Raw genomic sequence first — 16,050 nt, 5'->3', positions numbered from 1 at the left:
CAGAGGCTGCTAAAATGTCGAAATGCCTTTCTGTAGCAAAAATGCCTTCAGATTGCATTTAGTTTCCATCTAAGACGCAAAATTTTAAATGCCAAATGTTTCCTATACAGAAAAAAAGCTGAAGATTTGTTAAAAATGTATTTTCAAATACAAGGTGAGTAAAAGTTTTTTTTTTTTCATGAGATGTAGGAGAATACTTTTTAAAAAATGTTTCCAGGTGACATTTATGTATTTAGTTCCTCTTTAAAAAAAGATTCTCCTTAAAACCCTTCTGAGTCCATTTAAAAGGTCTGTGCAAACGTATTAGGTTTATTCTGATGCCGTTCTATCAAGTGGTAGAAGCCCCCATTATAGAGTAGGCAGGTTTTTAGTCTTTTATTATTCTGGTGCCTGCAGTTTGTAGCACATACTTGAAAAATGTTAACATCTACTTCCAGCTGCAACAAAGGAGCAGTAGAAGCATCAGATGCATCTGGACACACTTATCTGAAAATGCTTCAGGAGCATCATAGATGCTCTTGAGGCACATCTGACGTTAATGTGTACAAGCATCAAACATGAAGCAGCAGGCACTTTTTTGCTGTCCAAAGCGCGTCCCGTTTCAATGTAACATTAAAGAATAAAAATAATCATAGAATTATGTATTTCTTTAATTCAGTACACACTTATTTTATATGGCTCATATTGCTATAACTAAAAGTCTGAAAACAAAGAATAGTGATTTGTGATATATTCGCATTAATATTGGAAGTGCCTATGTTGGTAATTTTTAGGCAATTGATAATTGCATGATGAGTAAAACAAGAGAGATAATTAATCAGGGGTTTTGCCAAAGTATTTCAGCTTAGAGGGCCATTACACTCATTTTTTAAAAGCATAAAGGTCCTTTGACTAACATTTGTAATTTCCTCTCAAAGCATTTCAGCAAAGACGCTGTTTAAGCTGAAACTTTTAGAATTAGGGTCTTTAGACTTTAAATGTACATAACATGAACTGCAAAAACTGTGTTTTTAAACACAGTTACCTCCTGAAACCCTGAACACATTGAATCCAGTTTCGTGTCCACTTGGAGAGAAAGGTGTTCATTGTTTGATATACTAAGTGAGCCAAAGAGTCATTTTCAACGCTGGAATACTCAGATGTGGCACCAAAATACAGTGATTTATCTCAATATGACTGAAGCTAAAAGTGGAACAGCTTAATTTTAAATCCTCAATAAAATAAAACTGTAAAAAGAAAAAAATATCGATTAAATTTAAGGGACTAATCAATTGCAGGTTCTGTTCCAGTGCATATAAATAGTTTATTTATTATGAATCTATTCTGCATGATCTCTTTGGTACAGGGGTCATAACTGGGGCCAGGACCAGTTTTATAGGGGACTGGCCCCTGACTAGAACCAGCCATAGGAACAAAAAAACAACAACGAAAAAATAATACAATGCATTAGATTAAAAATTCAGACTTAACTGTTGTGACCTGGGCTTTGCTTTCTTTGAATGTAAACTAGTGCAATTTTTACAAACAGAATCAACTGAGTTCACAAACTCTGAAAGAATCAGTGATGCCCCACATTCCCTGCTTCCATGCTGATTAATATTTAAGTTTTTGCTTACAACAAAAACAATTGAAAGCATGCAAACTAACAACAAAATAATTTAACAGTGACAGTCATACATGAAGTAATCATAGCTTCCATGCAGCAGGAGGTCAGGTAGTGCAAAGAGAGTGTACCTGCCAGATGGTCGGCAAGAGGGGGTAGAAAAGGGTGGTGGTGGTGGAGGAGGACAGGAAGAGGCGGAGCCAGAGCAGGAGCACTCTTAGCACTGCGAATAAAGGCTGAGGACAGTAGAGAGTCCCCCGTAGAACAGCTACGCAGGGCTGAAGAAGTTGGAAAAGAAGTCGGGGAAAAAAAAGGAAGGAGAAAGAGAAAGAAGAGTATTGTTGTAGTGAGGAGTCAAGTGAAGAGGTGAGAGGAAACAGATGGAAAGAAGAGAGCAGACGGAGAAAAAGGGAAGGTTAAGGGAATGTTGGATGGAGGAAAAGAAAAGACAGATTTAACACTAAAATAAGGTGGAAGGAGAAAAATTAACTCAGTGAGAGGGTTTGTGGATAGATTAAAAGGACAGAAACATTGAAGATCAGAAGGACCTAATCAGGTTTAGCTCTGCAGAAAACACAACCAAACAGTGAGAGACTGGTGGTAACTTCACAAACAGGAACACTAAGCTTCTTGCAAGAAACACTTAAAAAAAAACAAATTAGCATCCTTAAAGGAGATGTCAACCAAAAGACTCGGTTAGAATAAGTTCGGCTTTAGGAAGCTGAGCTTGGGTGAGTAGAATAAACTGAGGGGCACTTCAAACAGCGATAATACTGACCTACAGTCTTCTGACGCACAATACTCCTTGCTTTTTCGATGCCTGGTGAGCCGGCCGTGGTGGCGCTCCGCTGGCGCATGGCAGCTGCCTGACCTGGTTGGTCTCTGCTCCAGCCTTTAGAGAAGGACCGATCCACAGCCTGCCGCTGGCCCTCTGTACCGATAGCTGTATGATGAACAAATGGCAATAACCTAGAGTAGTGCTCTAAAAGTATACTTACGCTTTGTCTTAAAAAAACTACAACCGGAAACTGCTCCCATATGGTGAAGTTAAAGGAAAGTAAAAATTCAAAATTTCTTACAATCAAATTCTAAAAAGTGAGATGTATATTTGGATTAAAATAAGATCCAATGCAACCAACCAAATCTGTCACAATTATTAGTAAAGAGGGACACATGGTGATGGCAGCATTGTGCTCAGGGGATGCATATTTGAAAGGCAAGCATCTTTTTTTTCTTAAATTTCCTGTTTAACACCTCTTTAGGCTTGTTTGTCAGATACAATTTTAAGTTGTAGCATTTTTCAAGCACAACATCTCATGTTATCTACTAGAATTTCAAGGTTTTTAATAATTTTGTCATTATTGTTGTGTTTTGGCACAGTACAGGGTGACATGCCTCAAATGTCCCTTTGTTCTTTTGTCATAAAACGAACGGAAGATAATTTAATACGTGTAAATAGAGTATTTTCAAAGTGAAGAGATAAACCCAGCTTGCATCACTATATAGTACAGATTTAAAGGTTCAATAACCTTTTCCTTTATGCTTCTTCTGCTTTTGTTCACTGAGTTTGTCCAGAGGCAGCTCGTTCAGATCCACACTGTACAGGTTCCTTGCCAAAACCTGGGACACAGACGCATCATTCATTTAGTTCACATAGAACCAAGAATGCTGGCGATATTTAAGGCAGAAAGCTTCCATACCTTAGTGAGGGTCTCCATGGTGAGTGACCACTCAGTAACCAGCTCTTCCCAGCATGTTAGAGAGGAAAGGACACAAAGGAGGTCGTCCCAAAGTTCTCTGCTGATATATACGTTCAAGTTGCCCTTAATCCAGGCAACTATTAAAGTCTGCCAAGAAAAAAGGAGATGGAAACACAAAATAAAAACATAAAACCAGCGGTTAAAGGTTTTAAAGTTGCATATTTATATTTAGTTACTAAAGAAAAACATATACAACAGTGTTTATTTAAGAAATACAATTGTTAGGAGAAAAAAACCCATAAATGATTAATAAGAAAATGAAAGAAAAGTTGGAATAAAAACTAATATAGTTTAGATAAAACAGTCAAAGCAAATTCTAAACAAATATATTTTTAAGCTTCATTTAAAGCAGTTTGGCTGTAGTAGTTAACCAAGATGTTTCTTTAATGTTTTGTTGGGACAGAGAACACAGAAACTTAACAATAATGTCAGTTATTTACCTGAAAAATAGGTCCAGCTAATCGGCCTGACAGCGTGTTACTTTTCTTGACTTGAGGCATGATGGACGGTGGTCTTTTCATGACAGATTCTGTCACCCGCAGCAGAACCAGTAAGATCTGCTCCCTACAATGACAAGATTATTTCCTAAAATAAAAAAAATCTAATAGTAGCTGAATGAGACACAATGAGACCCTACTAAGCATTCGTTTTTATGTTTCTATATAGTAATAACTGATGGATCTTCAGTAAGGTGCAATTTCCCTCTGTTAGTCTGAATAACATCATCTAGGGAGAAAGGTTCAGATTTTTTTTTTAACTTTCAGTGAGCAGTAACCCAGATACAAGCTGCACATTTGTATGTATGATTAAAAACAATAAATAAAACACAGAAATCAAGGATAGAAAATAATTTTCCAGCCATCTTTCCTGATAGCCATTCATCAGGTTATACTGTGGTCTCCTACTGTTTTTATACCATGTTTTCTGGTCCATAGTTTCATGCATGACGAGGCTGCGGTAGATGTTCAGGACTCGTTTGCACATGTCGACATGTTCCTCTAACAGGAGCTTGATGTCATTGGCCGGTTCCAGCAGGAAAACGTTGGAGGAGTGAGTGATAAAGACCTGAAAAAAGAAACATGTTTGGAAAAATTACAAACATGACAGTAGCCACTTGACTGTCCATCAGAGCAAAGTGTGGGAAGAATCCTACCTGCAGTGTTGTTTGGACTCCAGCGTGAACACTGTATTCCAGCAATTCGCTATCAATCTCTTTATTTATTCCCTGAAGTAAAAAAAAAGCATGAATTCATTATTTAACCTATATTTTCAAATACAAATATTTTTGATTGACTTAAATTTTTGTTCTGAAGAATGTCCCCACCTCGTCCTCCTTGTCTCCCAGCTGAGACCCTGTATCCAGACTGGTAGCAGCAGGAATGGGGTACGGACCTTCGTCTGGCTCTTTCATAAACACCGGCTTGTCCTCAATAGAAATCCACTCTTGGTAAACACGGACCACTTTTCGCATCGCAGCTGCCTCGCAAATGGGAAGGAGAAATCCCTGCATATATCAAAAATTCCTTTTAGAAACCTAAATAATTAACCAACCATCAGTATCTGGTATATTAAATACCACAACAAAAGCTTATACAAGCTGTGGCATTTTTTTTATTTTTTATTTTTTTACACATTTCACTTAGAAACAGCATTTACTTCCCCCTGTGTGTAACCAGGCCTAATGTAAACAAAGAAAACACAGTTTGAGGAAGTGTGCTGGGTTCACATGCAACAAACACTGCAATTTTTCTCTTCTGATGTGTCCATCCACGTTTCTGTTCTAGCCCTTAGGATCCAAAGCCCAGGTTTCCCTTCTTTAAAGGTATAATGGAGGATTTTCACGAATGTTTTAAAAGACCCACCCTCTCAACTTAAAAAAAAAAAAAAAAAATGCATATGCACAACCCACTCCAGAGAGGGAACACTTATTAAACTTTTGCAAGAGCATGCACGAGCCCATCTCCCAGCTCTGTTTTAAAGTTGCTGTTTGCATCGCTCATTACAAGCTTACTTTCCAAAAGAAGATTGGCAATTTTTCCACTATGTCAGACTCTCCGACAGTAAGTGAAAATGGGGACGAGGACGTAGGACGGCCTTATGTAAACATATTACCAGAATGATTGACAATTTGGTGGACCACTTATTTTGATGATCCACCTGGAAAAAGAATCTAATCTACTATACCTTTTTCAAACTAACTTTAATAAAAAATGGCACAAGTTTTTTTTCTTTTTTTTTTTTTTTTTTTTCCAAGAAAGGGGCGCTAGAAAAATGAATACTGCAGACAACCTAAAACCAAATCATCATCTTTCCCATCTAACTGAAGCCTTTTATATTCCGACCTGGAACTCTCTGGGTCTTTTTTTAATTTTTTTATCTTACTTGCAATCTAAATGATGGGGAAGATTGGCACCTGTCTGTAAGGTTTTCAACCGTTGATTGACCTTTTGCATCAACCTTTATGATTCAGAGCAGCAAATTTGCTTCTTTCCTAAATGTGTTTCTTAAAAGATTTCTGCCTTCAGCTCTCTTTCTGGACTTCTACTAAAGTAGCAACAGAGCATTCAGTTTTTCACAGACACTGTCACATTTTGACATTATCTTTGTCATATAAACTATAGAATATTTTAATTCAATCTATAATTTTAGATCCTGATAAAAAAAATAAATAAACAAAAAAACAGACAGTTAAGGCTGACCACGGGGCCTAAGGGAGGTATTGTTTGCCGCTTTAATTCTTATTATGCCCAAATTAGCGTTATTAGGACACAACATACAAATGCTGAAATGCAAGTCATAGAAAGGAAGGCAGATGTAACACAATTTTTTTCTGTTTACTTTTTATAGGTCAGTTCCTGTCAGAGATGGGAGCGAGTCGTTACGCCCCAAATGACAAGTCTTTCAAGTCACGTCCAAAGTCACAAAATAAGACTAATAGGCCGAGAATGACGTCCAAGTCCTAAGGTTTACATTTCAAGTCTTTAACAAGTCAAAGTGAGCTATCCTTAAAACGTTAATGATATGAAGAGACAATCAATATATTTTATATCACTTATGAGTCATTTGTGATACATTCAAGTCAAGTTTGACCTATTCAAATCTGTGACTCGACTCTGACTTGAACCATCAGGGTCACTACTATCATACAGTTTTATTCTGGAAGCTCTGAAAATATGTCCATAAAATAAAAATTGAACAAATAAGAACAAAAAAGGGAAAATTTCTTCACAGTTGTTCCATTCATTGAATATGAGTGAGAAAATCATAAAACAAACAAGAATCGACAAACTCTCAACAAACTGAATATGTTTAAATTAATTACAGCTGATATATTTTCCTTCACCTGTCTGAAGATCTCTATGATGAAGTTTACGTTGGTTCTGGAGCTGGTCAGGACTCTCCTCACCACCTCCATGTCCGTCAGCTGCTCCTCGTCCATGGAACAGAGGGAGGAGGAGCTGGGCTCCCTCTCCGTTAACGTTGATGTGTTTGAGTGGCTCTGTTCGGGCTCTCCTCCATTCCCCGGTCCTCCCATGCTGCTTCCAGCTAGCCCCAATGAACTCCCGCTTCCTTCTAAGTGGCTCTCGGACCGACTCCCTCCACCGCCATCATCTGAGCTGCCGGCTGAGCGAGCGGCCAATCCAGCTGCTGCTCGCTGAGTAAGATGATTAATAACAGTTAAAGGACTGATCCTATGAGAAGTAGACATGCTCTCATCTTCTGAACAGATCCTATTAGTTTTAGGCTTCTTTAAGTTCTTCTTTTTACAGGTTACACAGAAACAATAAGATCGGGAAAAGAAATACCAAGAGGTTCAAATATAAGCAATATCCTTCAATCTTTTAAGAAAACGTTGCTCAAAATCCTTGAATACCAGCTCTAAATTAATCTAATGCCTTTAAACTGCTGTTTGCTGTTCATGAATGAAAACAGCAACTTTTCCTTGCATGCAGCAAGGAAAAGACACTTTCTCAATGACACAAAAACTGATGGAAATAATCCCAAAAACACATCAATACAAGTTTTAGACAGGATAAGAGGGCTAACACAAACACTTTTGGAATGGCTGACACACACTCCTTGATTTAACATATGCACGTTTTTTTTGTTTTTAAAAATATAAGTTTAAAGCTTCGATATTAAGATACAGTTAGCATTTCCTCAGTCTCAGTCTATGTGGACATGAACCAGTTTTTTTTTTGTTTTTTTTGACTTCATAGGGCTGTAAGGCACAACACTCTCTGAATGTTGCATAGCTTGGCTCAGTGCAGCCCTACTCTCTGGTCAAGCAACACAATCATAATAATGGGGCTTAAAACAGACATAAATAAGATCTATGAAATCTGCAAAATATGGGTCAAACACCAAAAAACTCAGAATAATACCATAAGCTTAGTTGGCAACAAATGGTTGAGTTAGAGCCCCTTGAGGTAATTGAAAGTAGATCTGAACAAAAATTTCCCCATAAATTCAAACTTGGAAACTTTTTTTTTTTTAACAAATCTCTAAAGTCAGAGAATATTGTACCTGTATGTTCTTAGGGACGTTCTCGCCTTCTGTTCCTGGGATGTGTGTTTGGGTGTTGGGTCGTGGTTCCAACCAGAAGGAAACGAGCCAACGGATAAAGATGACTCTGGCCTGAAGGAAGCTCTCCTTGGTGCAGTACACCGTCTCGCCACCATCCTGCTCTCTGCGGACCACACTGTAATAGGGCTTTGGACGCATCGTAGGAACATCTAGAGAGAGAAAACGGCTTTAATTTTGCTTTAGCAAAACATAAACCATTCATAGACACTTTATTTCATGTGAGAACAAAATCTTCATACAGTAACAGTACTGACCCAAAATGGGGTTGTATAGGCTTGTTTCCATGGCGAAGTTTGGAAATATGTGAGGAAGGTAAAACTTCCTAAAGTGGCCAAAGAGGAAGCTGAAGCCACGTTCATGGTTCTCTTTACACCGCCACTCTAGAGACTTTGCCTGGTCAATACACACAAACACAATAAAACCTTGTGTTATAAAGAGAAATCAGTCTCTGTGAAAAAGGAACCAGCAGAGAAGAGCACCATTGTGCCAGAGGGAGAAGCTTATCAGTGTGTGAATGTTTGCACACATGTGGCTGAAGGCAGCAATCAAAGAAATGACAAGCTGGGGGGATGCAATTCGCCTTAAAATCTGCGTGATCACCAAGCCCCGGTTATCCGTTGGGTTTTACATTAGTGGTATTAGTAAAGCATGGCAGCATTATCAAGGGGATTGTGTGTTTTTGGTAAATATGTTAGTAAGAAAATTGATAATACCTGGTTTACCATGTATTTTAGCAGAGCTTCAAGAAAGTAGGCAGTGAGGTCATCCTGGTTCTTATCACCAGACTGCGGAGCGACCAGTGGTGTGATTTCTTCAGGGATCACCTGAGCTGCAGAAAAGAAAAAGAAGAATATTAAAGCACCATTTAACGAATCAACATAATAGACTTGGAGTTTGAACCCAAGCTGGGTGTTTGTGGGTGCTTTTGTTCTACTAACTCTCCGTGAGGCTCAGTGGCGGGTTGATCAGGGTGTCCAGGGTGCGTGGGGTCCCACGTAAGAGAGGGGCAGGAAAACCAGGAATTAAACATGCAAACATGCAGAGCTGCTCATGTTCGGCGTTGCTCTGAAGCGCCTGCATCCAGAGCAAGAAGAGACGCACGCCTTCCCGACGGATCTGAGTGTCAGAGAATAATAAGGAGAAAAAATTAAAATCAGCAAACAGATTATAAGAGAATCAAGATATTGAAAATCTTCCTTTCATGTTATATTACCTTAAGAGAGTTTCCAGTATGCAGCAGCTTCTTCAGAGTTAGACCTAAGAGAGAAATGGGATTTATTAACTTAACTTGTATATTTACTTTACAGAAATAGCTTAAACAAAAGGAAAAGAAAAAAGGTTAAAAACAAAACAGTTGCTCAAGTATGCTTTTTAATTGTAACAGATGTGGAACTAAAACAATCCTTGACAGAGAAAAACATTAGGAGAGAATCATTTTAGGAAAAAGGAGGCTTTACCGATGCTGTGGAACTGCCACCGACTCTGGATTCTCTCTGGTAGGAGCTGAAGGATTTTCTAAAACAAATAAATAAATAAAAATAGCAAAATTTCAATCTTCAAAACTTTTCTCAATATTTTGGTCATATATAAGGTTAAAAAATAAGTTTTTTAACTTAATGGTGACGTAAATCTAAGATATAGCCAAGCATTGACTTATTTTAACTTCATTATTCTTTAAATAGTAAAAGCGTGATATTTGGTAAAATTCAAACTGTTACATTATTGTTAAATGTCACAATGATGTCAATAAACCCACATTTCTTCATCACAATGTTGATTATCTTTTTAAGTATTAACATTTACTGCTCCTAGATCCATGCATAAACCTCTTACAACTGACACCGTTTAAATGCATTCAGCATAAAATATAACAGATATAGAGTAAGCAATCAAACACTGCTCCACAATTTTAAAAATTGTAATTCTTATTAATTTCTCAAATAACAAAAAAACAGTGTAATTAAAATGATAGTCTCCACTCAATTTAATTACATCTCTATGATGATACGAGTACAGATTTCTAACACCATTTTTAAGCATTATATCAAGCTAATCACAGAGTTTTTGTGGATGGGAAAAGGCCAAGAACTAGCCTTCAAAAACTATTTGCCTCATACAGTATTGATGTAAATGGCCCTCCCAAACGTGGAATTATATAATATTGCCTTTGAGATGAATAAAATGGCAAGGCACTGAGGTACTGGTGGTTCCAAGCCTGGGTGGGTCAAATTAGAAGAAGGGCTTGTGCGCCCATCTGGTGTTGTAGAATGTATGTCACAAAAAACTCAGGCAGGGGCTAATTTAATTTTGGAACATTCACGATGGGCATGGGTGCATAAAATGTTAGGTATTTCACAATATAAACAATGCTACTCTTCTATATGGAATAAGCCTTCCATCTGCATAGGTAAAAAGGTGTTTTATGGCCAACTTAGTTGGAGAGGGGCATACGTACTGTCTAAGATCTATATAGAGATCAGACATTTAGGTCTTTTGAAGAACTTAAACAACAATTTAACTTAACTGACATAGGGGAATTTTTGGAGGTATCTACAGTTGAGAAGTTCAGTAGGATCTGTTTTTGGTTTGAGAAGAGAGAATGAAGAGGATAATGTGATGCAGGAGTTTTTTAATGCTCCACCTATTTTACACTGAAACTCTGTCTCTGTCTTCTATAACAAAATGTCAAGAATCCAGAGCAAAATGTGTGAAAATTTAAAAATGATCTGGCAGAAAGATCTTGATACAGACATTGACAAAGCTGTGTGGGAAAATATTATTTCAAATGTGGGAGGGGCTACAAGGGATGCAGGATATAAATTTATTCACTACAAAATTGTACATAGGTATTATTTTACACCAAGTAAGCTATACCCGAATTTGTCTAATAAAGGATAACAAATGTTGGAAGTGTAGTAAAGAGGTGGGACCAAAAAACATCCTTTCTTAGGAAGAAGGCTTGGCTAACTGCATGTAGCGAGGCTAATGCTGTATTCTGATTTACAGCACTTTTTAGAAAGGGCAAAGAAGCATGAACAATGTGGGATTCACATGGAAAATAATATAGTACAGTGTACTTTTTCTAGATATTTGTTTATTTGCATAGTTGCTCTTAAATTAACACATTCTCAGAATAAAATAGTGTTTATATATTTAAAAAATATAAAGCTGACTAATAGCTTCTCCATTATTAAACTGGTACATTATTTTTTTAGGTCTGTGACATATTGGACCATGCAGAACACCGATCTGCCTTTCATAAAGCCTCAAAAGGGCAAAATTTATGTTCAAAAAGTAAACCTGTACATGAAATTATGTTTTGTTTTTATAAAGTATTTTTATGTTTTTGGCATTCATATAAATATACTGGAGTGGTAACTTAGTATACGTTTGATTGGTTTTTGTATATGTCCGTTTTGAATTTACAGCCCCCCCTTAAGAAAACTCCACCAGCCGCCACTGCAACAAACCCAACACAATCTGTTGATACAGTTATACTTTTTCAGTACTGGTACCTCAAAGATGAAGAGGATGGAGTCCAGTTCCTCTCTTTGAGACTTATGTCCTTTAAAAAAAAAGAAGAGCATAGGAAGAAAAAACGATCAAAGTGAGAAGCTAATTGAGGATAAAAAGTGCTGCTAACAATAATGGTAAAGCTTACCTTTTTGCTTGAGGCTGACCTCAATGGTGACAAAGTTTTCAAAGAAGACATAGTAGATATGGGAGTAGTACACGTCAAAGAACTGTTTCAGATCTGGAGCTTCTGAGTTTTCTGTCAAAAAGAAACAGGTCAAATGAGGGCTTGATTTAACAAGAAGACACATTAAGGAAGGAAACACAAACGCTTGGCCGTGTAGTTTATAAGCTTGTTAATGTATGGAACAATGCTCACTATGCTTCACTCAGTTTCCTTCTAACTGACCGGCAAAAATTCAAAGAGGTAATGAGTTCAGGATGGAACTATTCCTCCACCCAGCAACATGATGCACACTCTGGGAGTCCCAAAGGCTTTCTCAGGCATATAGGACACAATTATTGTATACAGGGTATGCTAGTTTTAAGTCATGATTCATACTTAAGTCATTTGGAATATAATAAAATAAAAACAGGAAAAAGTAAGGTATGACTTTTAACCCAGCCACATTGAGAGAATACTATTATCCCTGCTGATGGTGTTTTACCAACTGTCTAGAGGTGATATACCTTCCCCTCTCTTCTTTACCACAAAGTACAAGCTAAGTGATATTATCCTAACTCTGCTTTAAGCTTCTTCACATCATCTTGACCTGAATCCCATGTTCCTCGTTTTTCAAGTATTAACGGAGCTACTCTCCCACTGAGGGTTAGAGATAAGACGCTGTGATAGGTTGCTACCTCTTTGACGTTAGCTAGTTTGTTTATACTTGGAATAAATTCAATCTTCTTTGTATTCCAGGAGGTACAGGTGCAAATTGTGACAGTGGCACCTGCCACGGCACCGGAGCAGGTCCTAGATGGCCTGCCACCGATTTCCATGACCTGCCACGGCACTGGAGCAATGGCAGTGGCACCTGCCACTTTCATGATCAGCTATGGTATGGAGTTAGTTTGTGTTTTTATTTTTATTAACTCTATCTTACCCAGACTGCCTCTAAAAGTTCAAGTTAAGGTTCGATGAAACGGGTGATCTTTCGTGCTTCTGCTTAGAATGAAAAACCTTCAGCCAAAGCACCCTTTATTGAATGTGTTTGAGACCCATGCTTTAAAACAAATTTGAGGAGCAGGAATGCTAAAATTGGTTATGAGTCTGTTAGTTCACATTTTGTTAATCTGTCAAACACTTTTAAGTTTAAACAATTTTACAAACGGACAATTTCTGTGTGTATGGTATGCTAACTGCACGGCTGGACAACAAAACTTTCCAGGTTTACCACTACAGCCTGGAAGATCATTAGTCCGCTCTCCGATGTCTTTATGTCTGTAATGTTCGGACTGCCTCAGGAAAATGCACTTAACCCACTCAAGAATCCATCTCATCCTTGTACTATCCTCTGGTAGAAGCTTAAGGACAATAAAAGACAGGACACGTTGAATAACAGTTTTTTATGCCAGGGCCATTACTGCACTTATTGGACAAACCATACACCCAAAACAAAGAGGCTAGATAGTGGCATAAATATAGTGCAATAACCACAAAGGTGTTGTGTCGCATTTTTTTCTGGTATGTATTCATCATGTATTTTACTATTTGTTTTGTTAATTGTTTAATCTTGGATGCATCTCATACATTGCATTTTTAAAAATGCAATTGTAGCCTACTTCTATAATATTAAGGGAATCTAATTCTGTAGCATCTAGGATACTATCAAAACATGGCAACTGCACCTATCTAAATGAATCAAAATTCAATTAAAATTGCAGTACATCTGGAGAAAAACCAACGCCATGAGAAGCTATCAGCACAGTCAAAGGTAAAAATAGCACACTATGTGAGCGTCCCATTAGAGTGTCTTGGCACACACATTTCTAGTGGCATACTTGAGTGCAGTATTTACATTTATAACTTTGCTGTAGCTTTTTTTTTTCATTGCATTTATATTAGAATAGATGCCTACAAACATTTCTTAGGTTTATGTTTCATTTGATGAATTGAATATGTCATATGTGATGTCATACACACTCTGTTTTGTTTTTAAAAGATATATAGAAATATAAGAAATATATCTGGGGGGACAGTGATTTGCCTACATGTTATGAATGCTGGCATACCATAAATTATAAATTATGAACAGTTTAGTTTGTGCCTTAAAGTCGTTTGCCCATAGTAAGACGTTACTTGGATATAACCTAACAGAATATCTTCAGAAAAGCTCCAAATGACACGAAACTCATATCGGTGAGTAGAACATGATTTAATAGCGTAAAATCAAGGGCCCAATGTAAAAAGAAAAAAAAAACGGCATTCCCCTTTATCATTGTGGCATTTCTATCATACATTTTCATTACATCATTTTGGGCTTCCACACCCCTTCACCCAGGCACCGAGTGGAAATTCCAATGCATGGAGCACCAAGGAAAATTTGTAACGGAAATGGAAAACATGGTGAGCGAGCAGCAGCTACTACTAGTGAGGGTTTAAAAATGTATACATCAAGAGACATCCTGTTATTTAGCTCATAAATATCACTACCAAACAGCCAGAACAGGGAGAAAACCTCACACAGTATTAAGGCCTGAACACACCGCTTGCGTACGACTTTTAAAACTTTTTTCCATGTCACACTGCGTAGAAAGAGACTCCGTCTAGGCAGGGTGGGCAGATCTGTGCAGATTTTTTTCACTTTTGTCTCGCTATACACAAATGAAAACAATTTCCCACATTTGACTTGACAGGTTATGAATTTTTTTTTTTTTTTATTAAAGGCCAGCGGCGCAAGCAAAGTCCCAATCAGTGTGTCTGTGCAGCATCTCAAACCAGAACAGATAGTGTTCATAGGCCTATATTCACAACATAATGAGATCTACATCTAATGAAATCAGAAATACAGCAATAAACGCAGTGAGACTGTTTATATGCTGACTGAGGCAGAGAGAGGTGATTCTCAGAGAGATCTGAGAAATTTATTGACAAAAAGATATGGTAAATGTTTTTAAACCACCTTCTAAAAGATTGTACATTACATTCTCAAACAGGAACTAGTCCTGACAAACACAAACAAAAGTGCTAATTCGCTTGACATTACAATGCTGCAACATTTTGACTTTTTGTCGTTTGGATTTCTGTGATTCTTCAGGCAATTAAACAACTCTGGCTGGCTGCAGGATATTCTGCTGAAGTTCACAGAGCCAGTGCAGGGGCAAGTTTTTGATTTTTGCTTATATGACAACAGAAAGTCAAACTCACATCAGTGTCAAAAGAGAGATTTCCCTTTTAAGGTCTTGGTGGCCTGGCTAAGAAGCTTATCTTCTGCTGCTGACATTAAACAAAACCTTTATCAACACTGCAGCTGACTCTTCATCTATTTTAGAATTTGATTTCTAATAATAGGATAGAACCCAACACTCAACATGCCAGATGAAACAAGTAAAGATTTATTAACCCTGAGCTTTCTTTGGATAACTTAATCAGATGTTGTATATAACATTAAGGCCTTTGCTGACAGCATAAATCTTGGAAGTAGAGCATGTTTAATTTGACAAAGTTTTCTCTCCTAATGATTTAGAAGGCACCACCACACAAACAAAAATGAGCAACAAACTTTGTTTATTGCTATTTTAAATTATGATGAAGATGCAGATGTTTGGAGCCTAAATCCAATTCTGTTTTCGTCAACGATGACAAAATAATTTAGTTGACACTCTTTTTTTCATGAACATAACGACAACTGACAAGCTAAATATGAATCTTTGATGACGAAAACATGACTCCTCATGGATGTGAATTTTCGTCGATGGGACGAGACTGGATGAAAACGATAGTAAGTGGTCTGTCAGAGATTTAAAATGTACCATTGTGCTGTAAACTGACAGTCAAAAGCTAAGAAGTATCAGCCGTACTGCTGCTTTCTGTTTGGTCACGCCCACCAACCTGGCGTACAGCAGAGCACATTCTGCATGACCACATATCTGTCTTTGAGCACGCATATCTCCGAGTTTGCACTTTACGCTTCACACAGATGTTTCAATCTCAGCAGTATGGCTCTTCATGCCCTCCCTACTTAATAAACTGTATGTGGCTGATCATCCTCTGCCAAGCATAAAATTCCCTTTGTCTACCGATCAAGATTTTATTTCTTTGAGCTAAAAAGAGGTGATGCAAAACCTTCTTTAATTTCTACCAAAAGGAATCCCTAAATTATATCCAAAGCAAATACTGCTTACTGTTGAAAAGGTAAATTATCCTGCTCTCTCAGTTCTTGTTTCATTACATTCAAATATGATTTAATTGTTTCCTTGTATTGTCAATAAAACATTTTCTTTTTCATTTAAATATTTCAACATTTTAGTTCATGAAATTTAAGTCTGGATTGCCATGGCATTATGGGGAAATTGTTTATGTTGTCTGTGTATTTTTTTTAATTTAAGGAATAGTATACCCAAAACATGATTAGCCTTTATTTT

General features: G+C 37.3%; 1 protein-coding gene across 8 annotated transcripts in view; it reads right to left on the bottom strand.

Moving 5' to 3' along the window:
- The window catches only part of ralgapa1 (Ral GTPase activating protein, alpha subunit 1 (catalytic)), an 80,631-nt gene that overhangs the window by 59,136 nt on the left and 5,445 nt on the right, over window positions 1–16,050 (bottom strand). For 4 of the 8 annotated variants that reach the window (XR_001481689.1, XM_015390313.1, XM_015390350.1 and 1 more), the window contains exons 2-18: window positions 11,612–11,722; window positions 11,466–11,515; window positions 9,408–9,465; window positions 9,164–9,207; window positions 8,889–9,066; window positions 8,664–8,779; window positions 8,205–8,343; window positions 7,891–8,099; window positions 6,707–7,018; window positions 4,688–4,867; window positions 4,517–4,588; window positions 4,280–4,428; window positions 3,804–3,927; window positions 3,304–3,450; window positions 3,133–3,223; window positions 2,382–2,546; window positions 1,735–1,881 (exon numbers count right to left, since the gene is read on the bottom strand). Coding sequence is in view for 7 of the 8 variants with exons in the window: in XM_015390313.1 (XP_015245799.1) it covers window positions 1,735–1,881; window positions 2,382–2,546; window positions 3,133–3,223; window positions 3,304–3,450; window positions 3,804–3,927; window positions 4,280–4,428; window positions 4,517–4,588; window positions 4,688–4,867; window positions 6,707–7,018; window positions 7,891–8,099; window positions 8,205–8,343; window positions 8,664–8,779; window positions 8,889–9,066; window positions 9,164–9,207; window positions 9,408–9,465; window positions 11,466–11,515; window positions 11,612–11,722 (2,292 nt within the window). In the remaining variant the exon portion in view is untranslated. The remainder of the gene's footprint in view (window positions 1–1,734; window positions 1,882–2,381; window positions 2,547–3,132; window positions 3,224–3,303; window positions 3,451–3,803; window positions 3,928–4,279; window positions 4,429–4,516; window positions 4,589–4,687; window positions 4,868–6,706; window positions 7,019–7,890; window positions 8,100–8,204; window positions 8,344–8,663; window positions 8,780–8,888; window positions 9,067–9,163; window positions 9,208–9,407; window positions 9,466–11,465; window positions 11,516–11,611; window positions 11,723–16,050) is intronic. The other 4 variants (XM_015390339.1, XM_015390359.1, XM_015390366.1 and 1 more) reach the window with 2 other exon arrangements.

The sequence above is a fragment of the Cyprinodon variegatus genome, unplaced genomic scaffold (assembly GCF_000732505.1).
Source record: "Cyprinodon variegatus isolate N-32 unplaced genomic scaffold, C_variegatus-1.0 Scaffold21, whole genome shotgun sequence".
NCBI lineage: Eukaryota > Metazoa > Chordata > Actinopteri > Cyprinodontiformes > Cyprinodontidae > Cyprinodon > Cyprinodon variegatus.
Note: the sequence above shows the minus strand (reverse complement) of the source record. Positions and strands in the feature narration are given on the sequence as shown.